This window comes from Morone saxatilis, unplaced genomic scaffold (genome assembly GCF_004916995.1).
Source record: "Morone saxatilis isolate NCDOM2014 unplaced genomic scaffold, NCSU_SB_2.0 Contig18, whole genome shotgun sequence".
In the NCBI taxonomy this organism is placed as follows: domain Eukaryota; kingdom Metazoa; phylum Chordata; class Actinopteri; family Moronidae; genus Morone; species Morone saxatilis.
Genome location: NW_023339740.1, coordinates 16,113,369 through 16,139,861, shown reverse-complemented (window position 1 = coordinate 16,139,861; position 26,493 = coordinate 16,113,369). Strand labels below are relative to the sequence as shown.

The following is a 26,493-nucleotide window of genomic DNA, read 5'->3' as shown; positions in this document are numbered from 1 at the left end:
CTGTACATCATTATATTTTATCTTGCCTTGAAAACTACAAAGCCCATTTGACTTCCTTTAAAGAAATTCCACTCTCAGACACTCTATCAGTGCTACATGTACGTGTACCAACTCCTCATTTCACTTTGTCAACCTCTTGTTCATTCAGTGGTTTTCTGAGTTATGTTATACTGTATGTGTTCTTAGCTTTGTATATGCCTGAAGTTGATATTGGACACACTTTCCCAAATATTTAAAATACTGCAGCATTTTTAAGCTCTTTTGCCTCCTCCAGTAATGTAAGCCCATTCATCAATGTGTTGTCTTTCTTTAACCTACTCTGGTTTCGACCTGTAGGCAGGTAAAACAAGGTGAAACATGTCTTGTGGTTGCTTTGCATTATGAACTATTGAAGCTCTCACCATGCATCAGTCGGCCTCTGCTTCATCAATGATGGATTTCTCCATGCATGGCTGCTGAAAGTCAGTGCTAAACAGTCTAACCCACGCTCTTCATTTATAAGGACTTGAACCAAAAACGTTATGCCTAACATTATGAAGTATATAAAGTGCCATAAAAAGTTAATTGTGAAAATGACAACAGCAGTCAAAGGAGAAGAAAAATATGGTACCTGGCACACTCAATTTATCTATACTCATCAATGAGAGAGATAAGCTCCAGTCAGCATATCTATCTGAGAAATTACATTTAACTTTTCATTTTGCTGTTACTATCAGTTTCATGTACATGCAGCCAAACAGAAATACAGGCTACATAAGGCCATTTAGGAAGGAAATACATAAAATACATCAATGTGTGTTGCATTTTTCTCAACTATTATCACTTCCATTGCCAAGACCTGATCAATAACAACCCAGTACCCAAAGATGTTAGGTGTTTGGAGGCATCATGTCAGGTCTTTTTAAAGAAAAAACCCAATTCACGGCCTGGCCTTCATATATAAGAATGTGCAAAACACATAACAGTGACTTTTGTTTCTATTCTTAAGATATGTTGACCTTGTCTTGTGGCATAGATTGTATAATAAATGTAAATATTTGGAGCTCAGCAAAGTATTCTTGCTACAAATGTGTGCGAAAGGTGCTTGCTTACCTGGGGTTTGATTGAAGGAGGGGGTTCATTTCCTTCTGATAGTGGTGACCCTGATTAGCTGGCTGGATCGGTAATATGAGGAAAAAGTAAAACATTGTGTTAAATTACATTGTGTTCACTAATTGATTTCTTAGGGCATAAATAGAATATACAACCACTCACAGCACCTCAAGATTGAAAATGTTTTTTTATGGTCTGAGAGACCAATTTCATTCAGTATACGCCCGTAATGACAGCCATCACGTCTATCATCAGACTACATTATTAGCTCGATTGCTTTAGAAACTGTCTCTCAACAGAAATGATGTGCTTCTTGACAGATAAACTGTCACCAGCCATTTTGTCACTGTTCACAGGTCACATCATTCAGACTGAGACACAGAGACATGAAAATGTACAATCAAAAAGCACAGAGATATATTTCTATGGATAAGCATAGACATATTTATTTCTATGCTAAGAACTATATTTTTTTCTGTGCTTATTCATAAATAATAGCAGCTTAGCCAGAAAAGTCAACTATGTCATCATTCTACTTAATAATGTCTGTCTTTCTCCATCATGACTCGGATTTAAATGCAGGGTGAGGAGCAACATGTCTTTCAGGGAGAGACCATTGTCCAGAACATCGCCACAGTTGCCACAATATCAGATACAATGCCTCACTGAAAACTACAGGCACACGTCAACAACATTGCCGGATCACGCCTAAGAAAAACCTTAGCACGACCACAAATTAATCTTAAAGATTCTTACAGTGGAAGTACTCCTTCTATGTTGTGTGCTGTGCTAAATTTCGAACAAGTAAAGTATGAAAGATCATTTCTGGCAAACAACGAGAGAAAAACCCACAGGAAATATGTAGAATGTAGCAAGATCCAGAAACCGAGGATGAACAATGAAGGGTGAACAAATTTAAAATCAATGGATGAGTAAAATCTCATAATCTGTTCAGAAATGTAGATGTACTAACAAAGGATTGGAGCTGGCTTGTATTTTTGATTGGGGCCTTTTAAAAACAGCTTCTTTCTTTGTGAGCTGTGGGTATAAGTGGTAGAAGATAAGAATGGTGTCACTTTCAATGTACTGTAATATTCAGTAGTAAGAAACACAAGTGCATTACCCCCTCTATCTTGTCAAAGCTAAAGACCATATTATAGCCTCAGGAGGCTATTTAAGTCTAGTGCCTGCTTAAAGGCTATTACATTACATGACGTTGATGAAGAAGCAGTTTTGTTGAAGCTGTAGTCCTTGCATTGCTTAAGTCAATTTTAGCTATCTGTGTGTTCCAGTTCCTTCTTTGTGTAATCCTCTTCCAAAAATAACACAGGACCTAAAATTGTACCCTGTAGAATTGTGCAGGTAATATGTACTGATGATGATGAGGTACCTTTAGGGTGATGGAGGAAATTCTTTCGGGGAGTTAGAAGCTGAACCACTTCTGTACTCTATCTTTAATATTAAACCCGGTGCCTCAAATGGTCATTTAAACTTACATGAGCTACAGAATCAAAGGGAACGCTAAAAGAATTAGAAATGTGACTGTGAACACAGCAGTATTGGCTGCCTGTAGCTGCAGAGTCTGTGTGATGACTTGCCTGAAGCATTAACTGCTGTACAGCTTCCCAGAAAAAAACCAGGGTAGGCATTGGCTAAGAGGTCACTACACACCAGGTATGGCTAAGGTCCTCAACCCAGTCCCACTTCTTTGGCCGGGATCTCCATTGTTTGACCGGTCTCATGACTGATGCTCAAGCATTTAGCTGTTCTGGTGCTCCACTATCCCTCCCCTTCTACATATCCACCCCTGTGCATCATCTGTTATCCATCATGCTGGGTCAAATGACGCTACAGTAATCAGACAATCTAAAAGAGCTCTATTGTCTCTGATCAACGTTTTCGTAGACTTTATTTCTGGCCCTTTGCCTGCTTTCTGTTATGGAGACATAAAACTTAAAAGAAACCTTCAGTTTAAAACATCTGGTTGTAAAACTGATGCACAGCATGTCTGGGCTGCACAGACCTGTTTGGCAATGTTCAACAACACAGTTCTAGTGCCAGAAAATTTCGTTTTAACACCCATCTTACTGCCTTGTTTATCAAGGCACTTTCAATGTGATGGCTGATGGATCGGCTCCACTCCAGTGTTTTTTTTTCCTGCTTTTTATTCTGTGTATGCTATTCCTACTGTTTATCCCCCACTGTACAACTGCCCTTGCATAATTGCAGGCCAAGCAGTTTTACATTAATACATTTCAGACCTACCATTACTCTTTCTCCTAATATTAACCTAACACATCTAATATTTTTGTATTATGTAGTATTATTATAAGAAATATCTTGGATCCAGCCTTGACTCCTAAATGTAAGGAGCTTGCTTCAAAAATTGTACTTATCTTATGAAGTAGAACTACACTAGACCTTTTTATCCTCACAGCTACCTGGCTCAATACCAGTGTTCACATGAAGATGTAAGTGTTGATTGATATAACTCGTTTAGATGTGACAGGAAAAGTAAAGCCGAAGGTAATGTATTGATAAATGATACCATAACTTTTCTTCAGAACACTGACCACGTTGCTCTGAATATATATGGTAGTGGAAATACTACCTAACTTTGAAAAACTCCTCAAGGGTGAGTACCAGATACATAGTTTTCAAATACTTACTGCTGCCAATCATGCTCCGTACAAAACATTTAGAATCAAGAGACAGATCAAAATCCCTGGTTTTCCCCCTACTTGCTCTTGCTGTTTGAAACAGAAAGATATGCTTCTGGCACAAACACTGACTTGTAGAATTTTTTATCACCTTTATATGGAAAGATAAATCGGATCATTATCTACTATAATTTTTAAGGTGTCAATCGTACATTATTTTACTAAATATAGTAAAACATTTTGACATTGAATTAAGTCCTTCACACTGCTGTCATCAGTAGTTAATGTTGAAAACCATGTTCTTTTTTAATGAAAGTGATGTGGTTGAATCTTTTCATTAAGGTTTCAATCCATCGCATTTGATAGCTCACCTTTATGTCTAACTATTCAACACCACTGAATTCATCATCATTGTAAATGACATCAATCCACTATAAAGGAGGAAAACAGCCAAGCAAAGAGGGCTGGAGAGTTTCTATACTAAACAAAAAGACATTGGTCTGTGTTTTACTATTTGAGTGTCTTCTTACTTCAGTCTGTCCTCTGTGGCTGTAATCAGCCATCATAGTCCAACAGAACTACATATTGAGGTGTGTCACACAATCATACAGTCTACAAGGTGATTATTTTGTGTTCAACCAAGTAGCCAGAACATAGCATACAATCGCCTGAGGGTTAAGTTACACCAGGGTTGGTGCAGCAGCTTTAGCAGCAGAGACAGAAGCACTGTAATAACAGCATCCAGGGACAAGAAATGGCTTGTCAGTTGTTGTGGAGGATCCCTTCCCCCGAACTGTGACTTTATCCTTCCTAGGTCCCAAACACCTCTCTTGTTTTTATCTTTCAGACATTTAGTTCCTTTTATTAAGTTTTATTTGTTGCAATGTCACCAAAACTAGATTTGTATTAGATAGAAAAATGTCTTTTATGTCTCGTGTCTTTTTTTTTTTATGTCTCTCCCCCTCTCTTTATTGTCAAGCATTTTCTTAATATGCTGATGGTGGTGCTGTTGCCATATGTATTTAGAATTGTAAAGCACTGCAGCTGATTCTTGAAACATCACTTCAGGGTTTGATGAAGTCAGATGTAAATCTCATCCTGTCCCCGTGGAAAACTGTACCTACTGCACAGTCTGATACATGTTTTTTATTGGTGACCACATCACTGTGTCCTCAAAAAAGGAAACCGGGAAATGATAATCCCTGCGGTAATATCACTATTCATTTTGTTCTGCTTGAATCTCAGTATATAAATGGATACCTGCATGTACGGAAAAGGTAACAGGACCATAACTTGAGTATCTGTAATTATTGTATCCACTGGGGATCTTACAGTGGACCCAGTAGGGCCAGGCAGGGCATAGGGGCTTATGCTAATGGCTCACAGATCTAAATGACCTTCAATAGCCAAGAGCAAACTATACCATCTTTGAATTCTAAAAAGACTTCTGGGGACAATTTCAAATGACCTAAATAATTTTTATTCACTGGGGGAACTATGCCAGTGTACCTTTAAAAGCTATAAGAGGCCAATTAATGTGTTTCTATCTCCATAATCTTTTGTAATGCAGAAAACACGCTGGAGAAAGAGATGCATTAGCACTTTATGGGGACATAAGTTGGAGGCTTTAAATGGAAATGAGCAAGGGTAAGGATCAACCAGGGTCGAAAAAATTATTCCAGACGGGAGATAGAAAGAGGGACAACCTGCTAACGATTGTAAATAGTAGATGAGCTGCACGTGAGCGTCGCTTGTTAGCAGAGAATCAACAAGAAAAAGATCAAGAGCAGCAGTGTATGATAGTACCGACCATAGAGATGTGGGTCCAGGTCGAGGTGTCGTCACTGCTCATGCTGACGCTCACGTTACACTGGTGGATCTGAGATGCACTGAGGCCCGAGGCTCTACATTCATCTTCCTCCTGCTCCCTTTTTAGACTTGCCAGCATTCGAAGCTCCTCATCATCATCTCCACACATTTGTAGACTGCTAAGCAGGTGTAAACTGTAACTGCGGGATTCAACAGGCTTCAGTGGATTGTCTTCTTCCTTCAAAACAATCACCCATGAAACAGAAAATACATATTTGGAATCAATCCCAATGGCAGTGCCTTTCACTCAGTCACAGTCACACATACACACGTACACACTTAATCTCAAAAGTTGTTACAATGTTTTGTGCAATCAACAAAACAGTGTCAATCTTAAAACAGCAGACTGTAGTTCCAGACAGACCTTAAGGCACTGCTGCACATTATTCATTGGTTTGACCCTCTGAGGAAATGTCTTTTAACAGTGGATCTATAGAGTACTATGCTAACTTGATTTGTGACAAAATGCAAGGAAGCCTGGTGCTGCCCTGGTGTTGAATCCATGGCAGTCAATAAACTAGGGCTGCAGGGAGGGAAACAAACTCCTTGTCATATTTCTCTGACAACCTTTCAGTCAAAGCCTTCACTGCATGCTGCCTGCTGGAGTTGGCACAAATTGACAGTCAGGAGCTGCACTGATGAAGGATGCTGGGATATGTCTCAGCAGTGAGTTGTGTAAATGCAGAAAGTAACAGCCAAGTGACAGATCTCCCTTCAGGCCTTGTGATCTCTCCAGTTGACTATCCTCTGATCCTGGATCTTTTCAACTGGAGCCGGGGCCTACGACAATCTGTAACAGACCGTAGTCTGATCCATCTCAGCACGGCATTACAAACCTTTTCACAACTCCTCCTTAGTTGTCCAAATGAGCAGTGACCACACATTATGGGCAAAAAGAGACAGCACTACAGAGCTTTTAATAAGCTGTCCATTTGCCACGAGGCCTCCAAAACTCACTCTGCACATCCCAACCGAAGATGAATGTAATTGTAACTGTAAATTATAAGAACTGAGCCAAGCCCATCTACTGAAGACTGCAATAACAGTCCCTGTAAACAAACGCTTTCCAATGGAATTTAATCAAACTAATGTTTATTTAACCAAGCTGCATTGATCAATTTTGAGGGATGAAAAACATGAAAATATTCACTTTCTCTTTTATTGTGATCTCCTGACAAAAATATCTGGATCTTTGGTCGAGTCTGTTATTGTGCATGTTCAGTTTTTTCACCAGCCACTCAATAACATTGTCTGGTGGTGCCGTGGTAGTGTGCTGTGGATTTATCAAAGCTTTTTGGTAGAAACAGTTGCCTACAGGGATTCTTGAAAGTGGCTTAGACTCTAAAGACTATAAAGTAAATTCGCAGGCCATGAAATGAAAACATGCACTTAATGAAGCTTAAAGCTCTGTAGCTAATTCTCCTTGATTTTAGGACTATGAGCACCCACTTTCATTTAACATCATTTGATTAAAATATCCAAATTTTCTAAATATTTTTAGTTTAAAGATTATATTTTTTCAGCAGAATATCAGCAATCAGCAGTGTGGTTGCTTTTTTCCTCAACGATGACATAAATCTTAAAATAAAAAAGCATTAATGATACAATTTGATAAACTCCACTTGCCATATCAAATATAGCAGGTTTTGGATGCCAAGCATGTTTTTGTGGATGAGTGTGACATCTATGTGATAAATAATGAGCATTTTTGCTTTGTGAGTGTTGACACAGTGAGAGGTTATCCAAATTGGCAATGTCTTTTGTGGAAATATAATGTAGCCTTAAACATGGGCGTCTCACAGTGGAAGTAATTAGGGGTGATGGCCAATCCACAGCTATTCACTTAATTATGAGGTTCAAAATAATAGTCATTTATGTGCTTGTCTCTTTGTCACAAAACCCCTATAGAGAGCCACAGCACTCTGGATGAAGCCTGGAGTTAAAATCTGAGATAAGCCGTACCTTGTGCTGTGTTAAGTCATCCAATTTGACTTCTTGCAGGAGTCTTCTAGAAAGTGATACACTGCTGTTCCCAGCCACAACCTGGTTCACTATCCCTGATCTATGTGAGTCACAATTGTGTTTCTGTCTGCTGGGTGTCGCACTGGGTGAGAGGCAGCGTGTGGGCACAATCCCAGCTGGTTCGGTTCTCCCACTGGAAGGAGACTGCAGAGCGGTGGTAGCTGGCTCCTGTGGTGTTGTTTGGTCTTTGTGATGAGTTTCAGGATGGACTTCAAGATGCACATCCAAAGTTGGATTGGGAGATGTGGAGGTAGCAGGGCTGGACTCAACACTGGTTCTTTGATGCTGGAACATGGTGTAGCTCTTATCCTGAACAAAAAAAAGAATACAGCAAACAAATACTAATACAAAATGACTGACACACGTAAAAAGGATAATTATACACTCTATACTGTTACTAATGTTTTTTTTATGTTAGCTAAACAACTCTGATATTATGTTATGCCCTTTAGATTGGTTTGTGCTTAAAGAAAAATGATAAAACAGTGGAATTGGCCAGGTGTTAGCGGCTTTGCTTTAAATTAACCTCATATTTAAAAAGGCTAATGGCATTTTCTTTAAGCCTGCTAATCTTTCCCACCTCCAGATTTAAAGTTAACACTAAGTGATGTAGTTCGAATCGTGTCACCTACCAATCGGGTTACATAACACACTGTAAATACAGACACACTGCACGGTTCTCCCTCAACATCAAAGAAGTACTCCACGGAAAACCAAAGTTTTGAATATCAAACACTCATTCCTTTAGGCTTGAAAGATACGTGATTTGGATTAGTTTGTAGCTTGCTCCTTTACTGAGGGCGGCAACTGGATTTACAATAGATTAACAATAGATTCCAACTGTGACCCAGTTTCACTGCAAAAAGATTTAAACTTCCTGCAGCAAAAAACACTTCTGTCACCGACAACACAGGTAAACCAGATGACCCCCCCAGAACCCCACACCAATGTAAGCGTGGCTACAGGGATAATGTGGTTTAGTACATAAACACAGGCTAGTGGCGCACAAAGGCTGAGCATACTGGGCAAAGTATGATTGTTTGGAAACAAACTGAGCATATGTGGAGATAAAGAAAGTTTCTATGGCATTTTTTGATACATTTTCTTTTGCCGTGAAACTGGGTCGCAGTCAGAATCCATTGTAACTGTTGAATCAAAGCTGACCACAGTTGCCGTTGCCCACGAAGGAAAAAGCTACAAAGCCACCATTCAAGCCTAAAGGGGGTGAATGTTTTATATTTAAAACATAGATTTTTGGTGTTTCTGGTGTGGAGTGCTCCTTTGATGGTGTTGTTCGGCACCATCAATAATTGATGACTTGATTTAATATCTTAGTTTGACAAAACAGCAACATGAAATTTGAGTTAACACTATACCTTCAGAATGTTCACACCAGTCTTTACCAATTCTCCATAAAATACAGAGAATCACAAGTGTGCAATTTAGATTACTAGCAAACCTACATTCCTTACGTTTATAATATAGGCATTGTCTCTCATGAATTAAACAGCTTGAAGCTTCCCTCAGAACTGCAAGAATCTTTATTTTTTACTTCTGCTGTCTTTTTTTGAGGTATTTTCTTTCATCTCAGCTTTGTTTTAGGTGAAAGGTTATCATAAGCCCCTTGAGGTTTGTAGCTCATCTGCTCCATATGTTATTTGTTTTATCTTTTCTTTCTATGCTTTATCATTTTCATAAGTGGAAATTAACAAACAATACACTGTGTATTATTTAGAGGACTTATGTGGGTGTGGCAGTAAGCAAGTGGGTTTGCAATGTGTGTGTATAAGTGATTAAGCCAGCCTGTGTGTTGAGGGCCATTCTCTCAGTTATTATTTCATTCAAATAACTTCAATAATTTCCTGAAAATATAACAAATGTTCCCTTGGTGTATTATATTTCATACCATTCAAAATAGTTCATACAATGAATGTTCATTACGTTGTTTTGCTTTTAATATTTCTCTATGTTTAAGAACAAACGTCAAAAGAATTGCATAAACCTGATGCAACACCTTGAAAGATGATATTGCTTCAAGTTGAGAAATGAGCAACCTGCCACAAATGAATAAAAATCAAAATCAGGCCAACTTGTGTCAGAGGGCTACTAACCACCACATTTTCACTATAGGCAAAGTGGCAGAATATGGTGGCTTACCAAGTTAAAGCTTATAACACTGCAAGACTTAGGTGACATAAAAAACTGTCTCATAACCTGTGTTGCATGTATTGCACTTTATACTGTACATCTATTTAGGAATATCTGGCATACATAGCCTTAGAAAGATGTTTCAGTTATCACCCCTGCTAGCAACAGTGTGGGATTCTACAAGCATGACCTTCAATAAGCCTATTGCTGTGTCACTATACTGAACTACAGTGACTGGAAACCTAGAATTAGTTGAAACTAGCTAACAGGACATAGGACTTTCATTAACCTCTCCAGAAGAAATTGTAGAGCTTGAAACCAAGACCCATAGATTATAAGTGAAAGCAGCATGGACTTTGTAGGAGTGAGTGAGTGATACTTTACCATGGAATCAAAACAGTGGACAACAAGAGAATACTAATACATGGCTAACTAACACCAACAGGACTACAAAGAGTAGTCCTCTCTGAAACTCTCTTGGTGCAAAGCCTAAGAATAAATCACTTGGGCCAGGCAGAGTGCCTCATGAACCTCAGTGCTTAGTAGGATGCCATGGACAGCTGCAAAAGGGAGAGTTAGTAGCAAATGTTCCTAATGAACAAGTGTGCAACTAGAAAACAGATTTGCATCACTGCTACAGGACCCTGGATCTCTGTCAGATGACCTGGATAACCTCTCATTCTCCCACAGCAGGGAAAGGACTGAGTGAAAGCAAAATTCTACAGGGAAAGCTAATGCCTGGGCCTCCAACTGATTGTGGATTCATTTGCTATTAAAGATGTAAAAGGTATACGCAATAAGAACACTAAACATGCAGCTTTCCCAAGGATCTAGTGACATAATAGAAAGAATCCCACATATTCTGACTGCACACAAACAAGACTACTGATTTATTGAATACACGCAGGTCCTTGAATACTGATGTAATTATCAGTACCCACCACCACCAGTCAGAGAAGGAGTAGAGCTTAAGCAGTGAACATATGGCTTTTAACTGCATGTACCCTCCATACAGTGCATTATATTTTTTTGATTTTCTGGGTCATCTTAGAGCAGATGAAATTTGCCTCAACAATTCAGGAGTAAAATTCTTCATCTGCAATCTATTTTACTTCCTGCGTCACCCATCTGCTCCTCCTGCCTAGAGAGACAAGAGGAATCAAAACAAGACATTACACCATGCCAGAAACTTTGAAGGAGAGCCATTTCAGCCCCTGTTTGAAGAAAGTTGAGGGATGTACAGAACCAAGAGAGTGAGTCTCCACCCCACATGCCAACTTCAACTTTCCACTTCACTTTCTTCACACGCCTAAACCCCATTCAGTTCTCCCTCCCCTCCAGCCACCTTCTCCTCCTCCACTGCACTCATGGAGTTTATTGACCAAATGAAAGAGCTGGTTCCTGCTGGGACCAAACCCTGCATCCCTTGCTGCTCCACCCTTCTCCCATTTTTTTGGTTGTCCATAAAATACAGTAATCTCTTACTGATATCGGTTGGCTCCAGGCTACAAGGATGACAGCACTCATGAATGTTCCCAGGACAAGCTGGGACCCAGTGTGCCAGTAGTTTTCTCTATTCCTGTCTTGATAGGTAATAGAAAGAGAATGGTGCACTCTGCTCTGTCATAAAATCTGCCTAATTTGTTACCAAATCCTTGCCATGTTAAGTCAGGGTCCCCCAATGAGCACAAAGGTAGCTCGACTGAATATTTTAAATCTTACCAACACGTCCTTTTTAATTGATGATCATACCACTACCTATAATCTGGAAGTTATGCTTTTGACTGAAACATGGCTAGATAATAGTTGCATTGCACCGATTCTCATTGAGGCAGCCCTTCCAAACTACTTTTATTAATGTTATTTCTCAGACAAGAAAGGTGGTGGTGTTGCTGCTATATTTAAAGACTCATTTCAATGCACGCAGCTATCAAGCAGTGATGTTGCCTTCTTTGAATATCTTTGCACTGTGTTGTAAGGCATACCAAAAATCCTGCTGTTAACAATTTACAGACCTCCAAGGTCCTCATCAAAATTTGTTGATAACTTCACTGAGCTGCTTTCTGTTATCTCTTGTCGGGGACAGCAGTGAAATCTTTTTATGGAAGCTATGTCAATAAGCCTAACATCAGACTCTGCTGATTCCCTCTTTGATAATTTTGACTGTAAAAGCTCTGAAAGTTATTGATGCTATTGAACCTGAAAAGGTACAAATGACCTCTGGCAAGCAGAGAGCACCATGGAGAAACAACCCAGCTCTCAGTCAGTCAGAAAAGAGAATTCAGGAAACCTGAGGCAAATAGAGAAAATCAAATCACTATGCCATCTTTAAAGATATCATATTTACAATTCTGAAATAAATCAGCATTTTATCTTCACAAACAAGTAGAAAGAATTAGAAATCTCACGTCGAGACAAGTAATAGAAAAACTTGTTTCAACTGGTAGTACCTTCAGTCAAAACAAAACATGGTGACACTGCCTTTAGCTACTATGCCGCACACAGATGGAACCAACTTCCTGGTGATCACAAATGGGTTGTCAACTGTTAAAGTTGTCAACTCCTTGTACTTCTTACTAATGGCAAGAAAACTCAATAGTATTCAAAACTTTCAGTATATTGATGATGACATTAAAATACTAGTAGCAAATGTACTGTGTAAATGTAAAGGGCGCATTACTCACAACGCATGTACACTCTGCTTGTTACACACAGGGACAAGCAGTAACGTTCCTCATCCTCAATAGGACACACGAAGCTCTCCAACATCACAAACCAACTGTTATATATTTTGCTAATTTACTTCTCTATAGTATCACATATATAACACAAACTATTGAAATGTCCATCAGAATCGAGTTATTAATGTCACTCAGACAGGTTTGAAATATGTTTGATATATGTATGAAACTTACAATAATGTCGTTCAGCTGTGACTCAATGTAATGTTATCTGGGATGGAACATCAGTAGCCTGCTGATGTTCTGTTTGCCGCACACAGCTGGCTGTGTTTCAAATCCTGTCCTTTGAATTTATTATATACCTGCAGCATCACATAGCAGCAGAAACAATAAGTACGTCTTCGAATTGAGACTGATGTGCACATGTACGCATGGAGTTAAACACGACCTTAATGTACTTGAGCCATGCGCTTTAGACCATGGCCTATGGATGGTTTAAATAGGGCCTTTCATCTTATTATTCCATGCCATTATTATATATGCTGCATATTACCCATTACCCATAAGCATTGTTCATTGTGCCCATGCACAAGATAAACAAAACAGTGACCCACTCATAGAAAAAGCTCCTGCATAGTGCTCTAGACTAGTCTAAAACTCCACACGGATCCTTTAAATGAACTTCCTCAGCTAATGTTGTTGGAGATGAATGGGAAGATGCTACAATGACTCTATAGGTGTCCCACAGTATGTTTCCAGCACATGTAGGGCAATATGCTGTTTGCAGCTTTGTGCTCCACCTTACATAGGCTTGCTCCATCAGCTATCACAAGTCCATCACAGAAAAAAAAATTCAGCATACTCTAGCTTGTTAGAGTGTAGTATATACAAACAGAAACAGAAAAGAAACAGCCATTGTGTCCTTCTAGAAAAACAGTGTTTTCTTCTTATTTTTTAAAACAGGTGTGGCTCTCTCTTTTCCCCTTCTGAAGGATAGTCACTTCCAAAATGACCATCTCACAGATAAGTTGTAGTGGGAAGCCAGAAAACATAAAAATGCCCTTTCTGCTGGTAGTTTGAAAATACAGTGCTGCACTAGATCAGAATGCGTACTCTGCTCTCACAAAATTAAATTACATGCTTCTTTCTTCACCCTCTAACCCTAGTTCATACAACGTGGTGGCAGATTTTAATGTGTTAATTTGAAGAAGTGATTCTTTAAACACCCTGCCGTTCAGGCACACTTTCAGTGCTATTTCATTGTGAAATGTAATTAATTTTGCATGCCTTATCGCTTAGTGGTGTTTTTACATGTGACGGTGGAGAGAAAAAAAAAAAAACTCTATTATATATATATGGCGCATACCAATATCATTTACACCAGTTTCCAATCTAAACAAGTAATAGACATGCCAATAATTGCCTCACATCTACAGTCAGACAGTCCAGTGTTCAGATGAATTGGTACCCTGGTTGAGACAGCAGGGTACAAGTCATTTGAGAAAAAAAAGAAAGACAGAGTAAGAGAAACCTCGCTGCACAGGATGTTCTAATAGTCAAGGGTAATACTTTCCTATGGTAGGTGGGTTTTTGTTACTTGTGTTTTGATAGGCTTGAAATCAGTATTTGAGAAGGCTACATGGTCATTTAAACACACAACTTGTGCGTGTCATGTGATTTCTTCACATCTAGCCAAATGTAGCTACTTAAATTGATCTCTGTCTATCTGATCTCTATTTCTTTTTTTGTTTTGTTTTGTTTTAGAAAGTAGTTCCAGGCACTGCTGATAAGAAGCTACTTTTGGTGTGAAAACAATATAAAATGGCAGCTAAGGCAATTGAAAAGGCTGTGTATGTGCAACAGAGGTGAATATAGATATAAAACTATTCTCCAAACCAAAACGTAAAGCAAAATATATAATAATAATAAAAAAAGAACACCATACCTGCAGTTTATAAAGATCACCATAAAAAAATAATTGATGTTTTTCTCACTAGATCACCTTCATACTTCTATACATGCACACATCTGCACATGTACCAGTGTTGATGGAAAATAGTCAGTACTGAGAGAGAGTCTGAGTTGCTGATACCAAAACTTGACATTTACTGTTAATATTTTAGAGAAGATTTTCTCCTGCTTGACTCCATTGTTGATCTGGAAATGTACTGTACTTTCCAGTAACTGATTTCCACATCAAAAAGGAATGCAGTCTCAGGATGTTATCAGTAAGTTACACCAAAAATATACCATCAAACTTGACACCTACATTGCCAGTTTGCCATTTGTGTATAGAATACATTACTTTGATGGCAAAAAAAAAATTAATATTATATTAAAGTTAAAATAATCAGCTGCGCAACAAAATGAGATTCCTACGTCTGAAATATCAGACTTATAATAAAGTTTTAAATAAGTAAAAGCAATTAGCATTTCTTTGAAGATAATGATCTTTATACTCATAGTTCAACTGTTTAATTTCCCTGCTCAGCATAAAGAAAACTACCATTCTTTATTATAAGCCTGAGAGACATTAATAAATAATCTAATGATAAATAACCCCACTGACCTCTGAAGTATACCACATACAGTTAAAATGTACATTATGACACATATACACTCCAAAATATAAAATAAATGCATTTTGAGATATGTTATCAAATGAAAAAAAAATATTCAAATTTAATCAAATGAAACTGAATCAAATCAAACAGTGTGAATAATTAATCAGATTAGATAACGCACATCAGAATACATCTCTAAAATGGACAAATCATATACTTTGAAAACTGCTGCTTGTCCATACTATTAGTGTATCTGATGTAACATAACAACAATATGCTTATTTGAGGCAGATGGTCATTAGAGTTAGAGAAATACATCTTGTGTCAAAGCAACATATTGTAAGATGCACTTCACATATGTGTGTATTTAAAGGTCCGGTGTGTAACATTTGGGAGGATCTAATGGCAGGAATGAAATATAATATTGTTTTCATTAGTGAATAATCACCTGAAAATACAAATCGTTGCGTTTTCGTTAGCATGGAGGCTGTCTTGTTTAACCACCATGTTTGTACAGTGGTCCAGAACGGAACGAAATGGTTCAAATTCTGCAGCTAGATGCCACTAAATCCTACACACTGGTCCTTCAAAGTGCATGCGTCTCTCCACGTGAGCGGACATACCTCATCACTTTCACTGCCGATGAAGTCATCTTCAGGCTGGGCCTCACATCGCCTTCCACTTTTACCCTGAGCCTGATCATTTCCCATCTCCATCTTCTCCTGGTCACCCTGGCCTTGCCCTCGTTTGGGTGAGTGTGGCTGGGATAAGAAAATGAACACCTCGTCTTGCAGAGTGAGCTGGGGCTCGGACCCCTCATTACTCTCCCAGCTGCTACAGACCTGCAGGTCACAAGACAAACCTGGGCATATCGAGAAGGAGAGAGACTCTGCTGGTGTGGGAGCAGCTCCTGGACTGTCCTTGGCAGGACTACTATCATCTAAAATAAAAGATTATAGAACAAAACAAAAACAAGGCGGTTTTAACTTAAATTCTCTCTTTGAAACATCCATTGTTGCACATGAATATTGATGAATTAAAGAATTCAGGGCTTTGAGTGTACAAATTGTATAATACATGAATAAGTCTTTCAGAATACACACAGAGGACTTAACCACAAAGACTGAGTAGAGAATAATGATTAAAATCTAATTAGTGAGTAATAAATCCCTTTTTAATTTTTTCATCATGTGGCTAATGTCATTCAAGTTCATTTTATTATAAGCACATAAAAATGTATAATAACAATATGCAAAAATGTAATGAATTCCATTGCTTGCCAAACGTGAACATTAATTTCTCCTGCACTGACATTTTTGTAGCTTTTGTTAATAGCCCTGCTATGCTAATACCATAATGAGAATATAACAGTATAAACAACATAATCAGTAGAACACCAGTTTACTGCAAAATTGTCAATCATGAAATGACAACTCTATATAAACATCCTTAAAAATCTAACTGGTTTAGACATCTATTTTCCAAGCAAATATTGCCCCCGTCCTGCTTTAGTCTTTCAGTTTTTGTTAAATTAGAAAGATAAAATCTTTCAGCAGCATTACAATACCTGAGACTATGTTCTTGAATATATATCCAGCAGGGGAAAATCTATTCATGTGTGCATGCAAGAAACATCGAATCCTTGAACTCCACGATAGGCCTGAGCTCAAAGAAAGAGGCACCTCTATCTGAATGAGTGAGCACATTTGAACCTCTCGACAGTATAATCACTTTCTCTAATTGCCCACTGTGTGGCATACCCTGGGCCCGGGAGATGTCCCTCTGACTTTTATTTAATGTGCCACATTACCATTAATGAACTGACTACTTTCTGTCTGTGGGCAGGGCTGCAGCAAAGGAGCTTATTGCTGTGGAGAAACATCCACAAATGAGCTTTCTGAGCACGCACACTCATTTTGTGAGGACAATGCTGGTGTAGGTGTGTGCGTGAAGGTGGGGAAGATTTGGTGGGTTGGAGTTCGGGGTATGTACTCCAGTAAAAATCCTGCAAATGGCCTTGACGTGGGTTATGCAAAATTTAAAAAGACGAACAAAAGCCATGGTGTATTCTGCATAGAATGAGCCTCATTAAAATTCATGCAATATTTTGAAGTGATCTAATTCATAAATTAAGAGTAGGAATAGGTACTTTCTCAAGTAGAAAGGAGCTACTTGGTAAAATGAGAACATGCAAAGTAGACATCAATATCACTCAACATGCATATTATTCTCTTTTGTCCTATCCCTCGCTGTCTTTCTACACTTATCTAACTATTGCTCGGTCTGGAAGTGCACGTCTTCCTGCTGTCCTGCTTCTGGCCTATTCACAGCAGATTTGAACATCACCTGCTGTTAGGTGCTGTGTCTTTTCTGTTAGGGTCAGGCGTTGTTGCCTGCTGTCTTGCCTACTGGAGGGAGGAGTGCCCTCTTCCCTTGTTTTACTTCTCTTTCGGTGGCCACCAGGGACAGCATTTGAGGGGGCTGTTGAGCAGAATTAAACACCATAGCATAGTAAACCACACATTCACCACACCATACTCTATATTCCCACATACACACAGAATGCAAGACGAAGAGCACACAGCTTACCTGACGATGCTAACCTCTCTCTTCCAGCACTGAAGACCCGTAGCTTCTGAGATCCCACCTTGTCAAACACTCTGTCTTTTGGGGGATGGGGCTGTACACTGCCAGATGTTCCTATATACAGAACTTTCAACATTATACAAGCTTTTTAACACAAAACAGTTAAACAACAATGTTAAGTGAAGCTTATGTGAAGCTTTCTAGCAACATGATGAACTGCTTATGCACCGTGAAAATCCCTATTAATGAAGGAATTTTAGTAACTGAGCTTCTTACATTCATTCAGTGCACAGCGAATAATACATCCAGCTACATTATATTCAGCTGAATTAAGGATTTTTAATCATCCATTTTTGCATTCAGTCATGCTCAAAGGATAGTGTATTGCCAACTGTGAAAGCTGTTATTAGGTGCATGGAATAACATACAGCTGGACTCTTGTTTCGTTGGTTCATATGTAATGCTTTCATTTTTCTTATAATTGTGTGTATTCTTAAGGTCAAGAAGCATGTAATGAGAGGAATACGGTGTTGGCTTTTACAGCAGGCAGTACGCTTTAAGTCACACAGCTGAAAGCCTTTGAAAAGGATATTCACATGCTAGAAAAAAACAAGAAGCTGGGTGATTTTTATCTATCAATTTCATCCATGACATTAGATATTTAGACACAATAAGTCCAACAATTTACCTTGTTATTATATCAGTGTAGTATTTATGTTTAATAAGTAAGATAAAGATGAGATTGTGATTTTCACTGCATACCAACAACAGCAAGATGAAACAAACCTGACTCTACTCTTGATTTGCTTAAAATGAAAAAGTGGCATTCAAGCTCTGCACTTAAAACACAACATGTTCGGGGGCTCCACTGCATTATGAACTAATAAGGGTGTGGGCAGTGGTGATTCACATTGTTATTTAATAAATTATTTCTACTGAGCAGAAATAGGCAATCTTCTTTTAAAAATCATTTTGTAGCTCAACTGTAGTTCTCTGAAAAATTTCTCAAATCTTGTCAGCTATATTTTCTGTCCTGTGTTTAGCCTCATTTTCTGCTCCCTATTCCCACCCATCTGTCACGTAGTATATATACTGGTCCACCAGCTGACTCTCTTTGCTAAACTGTATTATGTGCCTTATATATGCTGTCTCTAGCAGCTCCCACTTTGGTGTTGTTTGCCTACTCTCCTTGCTTACCTTTTAATGATCCTGCTTTTGAACAAAGACAAAATAAACTGCCTTTTAACCTAACTGCTCTACTTCTGGGTCTTGCTTCTGGGTCCACATTACAACTTAGACTCTTAAGTCCATTAGGTTCCAGGAAGGTTCCAGGAAGAGTAGCAGCCACCATATTTGGCCAGAATGTGGTTGTCATGGTAAGTCCATGCACCACAAACAACAATTTGTGCAGTTCTTTTTACCAAAATACGCAGTATATAGCCAGATGGGGGGTGAAAAGTGGTAAATAAACTTGTGAGGTAGCTAAGTCAGTATAGAAAGAAACAAACAAATGAATAGCTGGACGCCCAGGAAATGTTTAGATGCAGAAAGCATACAGGCTTGATAAAACAACAGTGAACTTTTATTCAAATGTACCCTCAAGAAGAATGTGGGTAGGTTCTCCGTTTGATAAGTTCTCACTCAGGTTGGCAATGCTCCGGCTTTCTGCAGGGGCTTTTTGGTTCATTCTACTGGACGGGGATCCCTGCTGGGCACAACAAAGGAAGAAAAAAATATTTTGTATTTACATTTATAATATTTGACACAATTCAGAAGGATTTGTTATTATTATAGGATTCATGCGGTTACCGTATTTGAGATAAAGAGAACACTTCTATCCATTCCGTCTGAGGCTGCACTGATTTTTCTTCCAGTTTGAGGAGGTGGTCCTGTTACCCTGGAGCCAGAGGCTGTGTGTACAACACCCTGGGGCCTTGTTCTTCGGTAACTGGTTGATCTGGCAGTGGCAGACTGATCAGGAACTGCAAAGAAATCCCCATTATTCACTGAAAAATTACTGATTCTTTTTTGCATAATATTTTCCTTTAGGAATTTTCTTACATCGTATGCTGATACATCTTCTAATTAAAAAATAAGACTATATTTGATTTATAGGACATTACTAAATCACTGGATCTCAACAATCTGCCAAGTAGGGTTGCACATCTATGGTCATCCATGTTAATGAGTAGCCACTGAAACTTCCAAAGGGTATGCTTCACATTTAGACACATAGTTCAGAAATGGCCAGTATTTTTGACATCAGTGAGAAGCCACTTTCACAGTAGCAATAAAACCCTTTCAAAGTCAAACTTTCCTGTTTTTATACACTGGAGTATGTTTTGACATGTGTTACACTACATTGCAAACATAACCAATGCTTGAGTCATTTCAGATGAACTGACATTTTCCACATAATTCTGGAGGCTGTAACAGTGCTACTTTGAATTCAAGACTATGGTGGTTGAATATAACTTAGACTCTACTGATAAACTGATTGAGTTGAGCTGATATTTTTCTTTAATAAATCAATCAGTTTCATACCATAATGTAAAAATAATGGGCTGTAGTGGGAGTCGTGACAGGGCCACAACCTGACCCTGCTGCTGTATCTGTGTCAGGGCTCATTAGGGCCACCTCCGCTGATGATAACAGCAAAAACACACTTTCTCTCTGATCCTCATCTGAGCAGAGAGCAGATACTTCCATTCCACAAAACACACAGGATCATAAAGATATAGACAGAGCTGAGTTGGATTTACAGTCTGGGTCTGGGTCTTCTGATGCAGCAGATTCAACACTCAGAAAATGACCCAGGTTTTAAGAGTGAGTGCATTTCTATGTGCTTTAAATTTCTATCTGCCCATAAAAATAAAAGCCCATTAAAGAATGTGCCAAAAATAAGGAAGAAAATTAGACATGTTGATAGAGAAAAAATATATATTTTGAGCAGTCATTTTGACGTGCGAAAATGTATTGACCTTGTCTTTGGTGTATGAGATAATCACTGTTTGTTTGCTGCTGTAGCTTACTTTTAACAGTTTCTGACAGATTGGGTACTGAAGCAACAATATTCACCAAGCAACTTTGTCACAATTAAATTGTATGCCTACTTTAATAGCAATCGTTTTAATTATGATTAGGAATGTTATGCTAATAATGCAGATGCTAATTATGAAAAGCTATTTCTTGTGTGTGGTTACTGCTCTCTTCTATGGGCATTGCCGGTTGACTCAACATGACTTAGACAGCTGTCAGAACAAATAAATAAGCGCTGATAAAAAAGGCCACAGAGGCGGCAGAACTGGATTACTGGTGCATGTCTTTTTATATGAGGAGATAATTGCGGCTCTCTGAGAACAGGTGAGGTGCAAATGAACACAAAAATGAGGACCACAGGAATTTCACACGAGGAAAACAAAACGATTATCATCACAGTCTCTTCATAAAAAGCAATTTCTCTATGTATATTAACTGTTTCATTGGTAGATTATCTTGTGTAGTGAATGTACACACTTGTATCTGCAGGACACCTTTTATAAGTGAACTATGTATCTGCTGTGATGCATTACAGAAGAAAAACACAGAGTTTGTGCAAAACTTGGATTTTCTTTACCATTTCATGACCTGGCTTTGGGTGTGAGGGCATTGTCATATAAAACATAAGAGGGCCTTCCCCACACTGTTCCCGCAGTATTTTGTCTTAAATATCATTGTATGCTGCAGCATTAAGATTCCCCTTAACTAGAACTATGGGGCCTAGCTCAAATCAGGAATCCACTTTTGGCAATATAATGCAAGTTGTTTGCTTTGTTCCCAAAAGTTTCATGTCTTTGGGTAATCTGAGTTCCACTGGTAGAGTTATTTATTGACAGTGGTGGGAGGAGTGCTTAGATCTTTTACTTAAAAGCAGAAATAGAAAGAACAGTGTGGAAAGATTCTTTCTTATATAGTGAGTTAAGGTACTACATTCATCTATAATATTACAGCATCATTTATTAGCCGATCACGTTTTGTATTAATGAATCAGAAAAGTAATAAGTTATAGTAATAGTCCAAAATGTAGTGGAGCAGAATTATGAAGTAGCATAAAATGGAAATACTCAAGTAACTCAAAATTGTAGTCAAGAACAGTGTTTGAGTAAATGTACTTAGTTACTCTCCACAACTGTTAATTGATAAATTCACAATCCTACGATTTGCTCTTACCTACCACAGTCAGAGCTCAACAGTGCAGCCCTCATATCTGCCTTCTGCAAATTCTCCATGTTCAGCACTTGAGTGACATGGTTGACATCTGGTGGGAATTGGCAACTGCGAGGGATTAGGTCCATGAGACCAGCTCCACCGAGAAACATATCTATATTAAAAGAAGAGCAATGTCAGATCCTGACCATAGAATAAACCAAAACACGTTATCATGAACACAACAAAAGTAACATTTGGATCAGCAGGAAAATACAACATGAGGTGCTGTCTTGACTGGCAAGTAGTGTAGGTGTGCACTAAGTAGCCATCACTGAGTGCAGCTGTTGGCACTGAAGAGCCATATTTGAGTTAAACAAAAATCAACACTGAGCTCAAAGCCAACAACCACAGAGAACAGCCAACTGTTTCTCTCTCTCTGTCTCTCTCTGTCTCTCCACACACACATACACACACAATATCATATAAACTTACAAGACTCACAAGAAATCAACTCAAAGTGAAAACCACTGACTTGCTTCAATGCTAAGTGCTTAGCTGTTGTATGTTTTAATAATAACTCAAGGAGAGTGGGACTTTAGAGAAGCTGATGAAATTTTCACTTGACATTAATCATTTAGGTGTAACCAACTTCATTACCATTATCTGACATTGCTGTAGGCTCTGTTTTCATGGTGAATATTCTGCGGACTTTACAGGTAGCGAACAAAGTGATGCCATCCAGTGTCAAAAATCCCTTGAACAGTTCATCGGTGAATGATACAAGGTCGATGCACAAAGTTAACCACTGAGACAGAGAAGAGAAACAATGTGATTTTGTAGTTAGAAGGAGACAAACAGCTCAATAAGCTATAAAAACCACCGATAAAAAAGCACATAACTGAAAGCAAATACTGAAATAACATGTCAAGGATGAGTTAGAGACTCACAATATTGCGTTGCAGGCCTACAAAAGGAATCTTTGCATGCAAAAGTGTGGCAGACAATTCTTTATGCACTGTTGATAGATGAAGTCTTCTTTTCAGGTGCTCTGAATCAGTTATCCTGTGAATAAGAGACAATAGAACAGAACATAAATTATCACCAGCATCGACGATGTCACTAAGAAGTCCTGACCAGAGAAAGCCACAACCTTTATTGGTCTCTTAGGTAAGCTCTCAAAGGTGTTTTTACTTTATTCTAGTGCTGTGAAGTCAGCTGTCACAACTCACTCTAATGGAAGAAGAACATCACCAACAGTATTTCCCCAGAAGTAGGTAAGTAAATTTATTTATATTATTGTTCCCATGACAATAGCAGCATCTACACTGTATACCACAGCGTGTTAAATTTAATTTGACCTTGAAGTGAATTGACGCAAGAAGAGTTGTTTGGTGACTAAATGTAGGCAAAACATTATGCTATGTTTTACAAATGTGCTTATTCCTTTGAATATAACCTTGTAGAATTTACTGTGGCTGGGAAAATAAGAACCTCTTTTCTTTTGTAGTGAGTAGTTTAACAACATTTTAATCACAAATGGTTATTTAAGCAATTACATAACAGTTGTTGCTAATATGATGCACCACATTTTTCAGTTGGCTCGCGGGGTTTTCCTACTAGATGTATACAAGCTGTCTTTTATTCATTTGTTCTGTGGTCTGGGACAAACTGGCCATTATAATTTTAAGTATAATTTACATTATTAAAGACTACTGTGGCTACCATATTGTGCCACAATAACAGTAACAAAACTCCTTAATCAACTGCAGAGTTAAAGATTTCTTGGTATCTACAACAGCTCTCACAAATGTTCAAGGTTGAGTAAAGAAAATGTGACTGCTGTGCTTACGCAAGCTCAATGGAGAAATCTTTGCACTGAGGAATATTCACTTGAAGGACCAAAAATCTTTGGAGAAGCCCAACTACAAAAAAAACAGAAAAAGAAGTGAATTACTATTAACATGTGAGCATAACAAAATATTGTAATAATTCACAAATGGGTGCAAGTATGTGACTTACGAGATATTTTCCCATTCTCTGGCATTTGCATCTTGACAGTCTGGCTGCTACCCTCCAGACAGTAAACAAATCCTTTCACTTCTTTATTATACTCCTATGGGAAGAAATAACACAGAAGAGGCTTTGCTAAGAGAAAGACCTTGCAGTATGACCTGCATTGTGTAGTGTAACAGTAGAGACTGCAAATACGAGCATGAGGTTGGAGATGGAAAGTGTCAAGAACACATCTATTATGAAAAAAAAAAAAGCCATTGTCTGGAAGCAGGGGGGAAAATGTGCTGTTAGATCAGCAGCGTTCCTGGGCATCTACTAAATAAAATGACCGAATAAATGCAATTCAATCATAATGCAAGTTTGTATTGTCTAACTAATCTCTCCTACAGTTTGGATACTGTACTGGAATCCCAGATTTCCAGGTCTATTCGTCTTCTATAAGGCTGGTAACCTGCCCAGGATGACACCCATGGGAAGTGTACCTCAAGTTCAGTTGTTGATACACTGTTTCATTATGGGTTAATTCATCTCTGTGGGTAACCATTCAGACCTCGTTGTACACTGCATGTTATTGGACTGTATTTGTTTATTCGGGCCTGTGTGGTAGCTTGACTTCAGCTTGTGTACAAACAAAGGGCTGAGGTAAACCAGCAACTCTGAAAACTCACCTTGTGTATGGCTGACGGCCCTCCGCAGAGTTTCCACTTGGCTGCAGGGTCTTTACCCTGTCCACTGAAGACCTCGACCACAGCGCCACCCTGCAGCAAGAAACGGGGCTAATATTAGCGATAGGCTTCACTGTTAGCCTGCAGTTAATGTTATACCAGGCCAACGCTCATATTAGCCCACAAAGAGCCTTGTTTACAAAAGCACAAGGCCTTTCTAGGTTACCTGATAATTATTCCTGAACATTTTACGTGACGTGACGTTGGTAGAAATTATTTTGAGGTGCGTGTTTAGCCGGATAAAAAATGTTTCGGCTATCTGTACGTTACCCCATTGCGTTTCAAAGTTCACTTCACTGAAAAAAGCAAACTATCTTATCTTTAAAACAAGCTAATGTGTACTGACACCAGCTAACACAGGACATGTCTCCATGGTTACCGGACGCTGCTGCAGCAACCGATGACGGTTCGAACCAGAATGTTGCGTTAACCAATAGGAGTCCAGGTTTAGATCTACGGGCCGGACAAGGTGGAACTATTCCACGTAATTTGTGTTGTGACGTTTAGTTACCTGATTCGCTGTAAAATCAGGGGACACGCCCATGTTAAATGAAACGTGGTATGGATGGTGTAAGTTACAAACACTGCCTTTTGCCAAAGTTCTGTAAGTTTCTTGGCGCTTTTTTTAAATCATTCACCTCGCAGCCATGAATTTAAGTTGTGTTTTCTTTCAGTTCATCTACTGAAACGTTTTGTTGTCCGTCTGGGTTTGCTGAGGCACACACCTATTCAATATGTTCTGTCCGACATCCATTAAATTCTGGAATTATATTTCCCTGCATCTTAATGGTGTGAGAAAAATCTCATCTACATCCCATTTTGAAGAAGTTCTAGCAACATGGGACCATTAATATGTGGAGTGTTATTATAAAGTGTAATAAGTGTTCAATATAAAGCAGTAGAACTTCTGTTCATATGAATAAATACAGACAAAATGTGAAAGATGACCATGATTTTCTTTTTTTAATTCAGCCTGACTATACATTTTTATTGCAGGTTATTTTTATTTCATTTTATTTTGCCAGTTTTGATCACAAAGTTTTATCTTCCTGTCAAGACAGGTAGCAGACAGATAGAAGCGGTTTAGTCCTGTAGAAGGGCTTTTATTTTTTAAAATTTTGATAGTAAATGTTTTATTTCAAATCTCTGGACTACTCAGAAACACTGCAATAGTTTCCCACTATAGTGTTCGAGTGTGAGATGGGATGTTTTAATAAACAGCATACCGAAAGATGTTGCTACAAATCAGTTAAAAATAGACCTGTATTAAAGTTGTATCTTCTCTTGAAATGCAAAAATCCATTATTGTGTCATTGTCACTTTCTTTGTTTACCCTGGCAGCAGGGCTATTATGAGATCAAAAAGATGTCTTTTTAATTAGCTTCTGAGGGAGACCACATCCGGAAGTACAACTGTATGGCTTACAGCTTATTAACATGTTTTGCATGTATCTGACTTCAAACACAAGGTGGTCTCAGTTATTTATGGATATAGAACAAAAGACACCAAAAGATATCTGTCCAGTCACATCTATGACCATAGTGAGTTTTATTGTTCTTGAACAAACGGCACGACAAAGTAGGCTGTATATCACTGTCCCCATTTTCATGGATTTTGTGTTTGTGCTCGTTGTACTGAGCACAAGCTAAGCTAGTGACTGGTGACAGTGCATATAGGAAAAAGGAATACCAGTAGTTTGGAGGCCAAATCTTCCATAGCCAGCCACTTCCATCAGTTGGTTATCCGTTCTCAGCCCCTCGCTGGTCGTGTAAAACAGATCTTTAGGACACATATGGAAATATATAACAAACATAGGTCAAAAGGTGCAAATTGATTTTTTTCTATCCAGATGGAGTCAACTTTTCAAAATATAATTAATCTGAGAGAGTTCATTTTGACTTCCTTTGGATGCTTGCACCAGTTTCACAGCCACAGTATTGTGAAT

General features: G+C 38.5%; 1 protein-coding gene across 1 annotated transcript in view; it reads right to left on the bottom strand.

Moving 5' to 3' along the window:
* The window catches only part of cfap20dc (CFAP20 domain containing), a 28,934-nt gene extending 4,068 nt beyond the window's left edge, over positions 1 to 24,866 (bottom strand). The window contains exons 1-15 of the mRNA XM_035662217.1: positions 24,715 to 24,866; positions 24,492 to 24,581; positions 23,830 to 23,923; positions 23,660 to 23,732; positions 22,758 to 22,872; positions 22,468 to 22,615; positions 21,836 to 21,982; positions 19,432 to 19,604; positions 19,219 to 19,327; positions 17,626 to 17,736; positions 17,383 to 17,517; positions 15,660 to 15,976; positions 7,584 to 7,952; positions 5,563 to 5,799; positions 1,093 to 1,154 (exon numbers count right to left, since the gene is read on the bottom strand). Coding sequence (XP_035518110.1) covers positions 1,093 to 1,154; positions 5,563 to 5,799; positions 7,584 to 7,952; positions 15,660 to 15,976; positions 17,383 to 17,517; positions 17,626 to 17,736; positions 19,219 to 19,327; positions 19,432 to 19,604; positions 21,836 to 21,982; positions 22,468 to 22,615; positions 22,758 to 22,872; positions 23,660 to 23,732; positions 23,830 to 23,923; positions 24,492 to 24,581; positions 24,715 to 24,735 — 2,201 coding nt within the window. The 5' untranslated portion in view covers positions 24,736 to 24,866. The remainder of the gene's footprint in view (positions 1 to 1,092; positions 1,155 to 5,562; positions 5,800 to 7,583; positions 7,953 to 15,659; positions 15,977 to 17,382; positions 17,518 to 17,625; positions 17,737 to 19,218; positions 19,328 to 19,431; positions 19,605 to 21,835; positions 21,983 to 22,467; positions 22,616 to 22,757; positions 22,873 to 23,659; positions 23,733 to 23,829; positions 23,924 to 24,491; positions 24,582 to 24,714) is intronic.
* Positions 24,867 to 26,493: the final 1,627 nt, after the last annotated feature.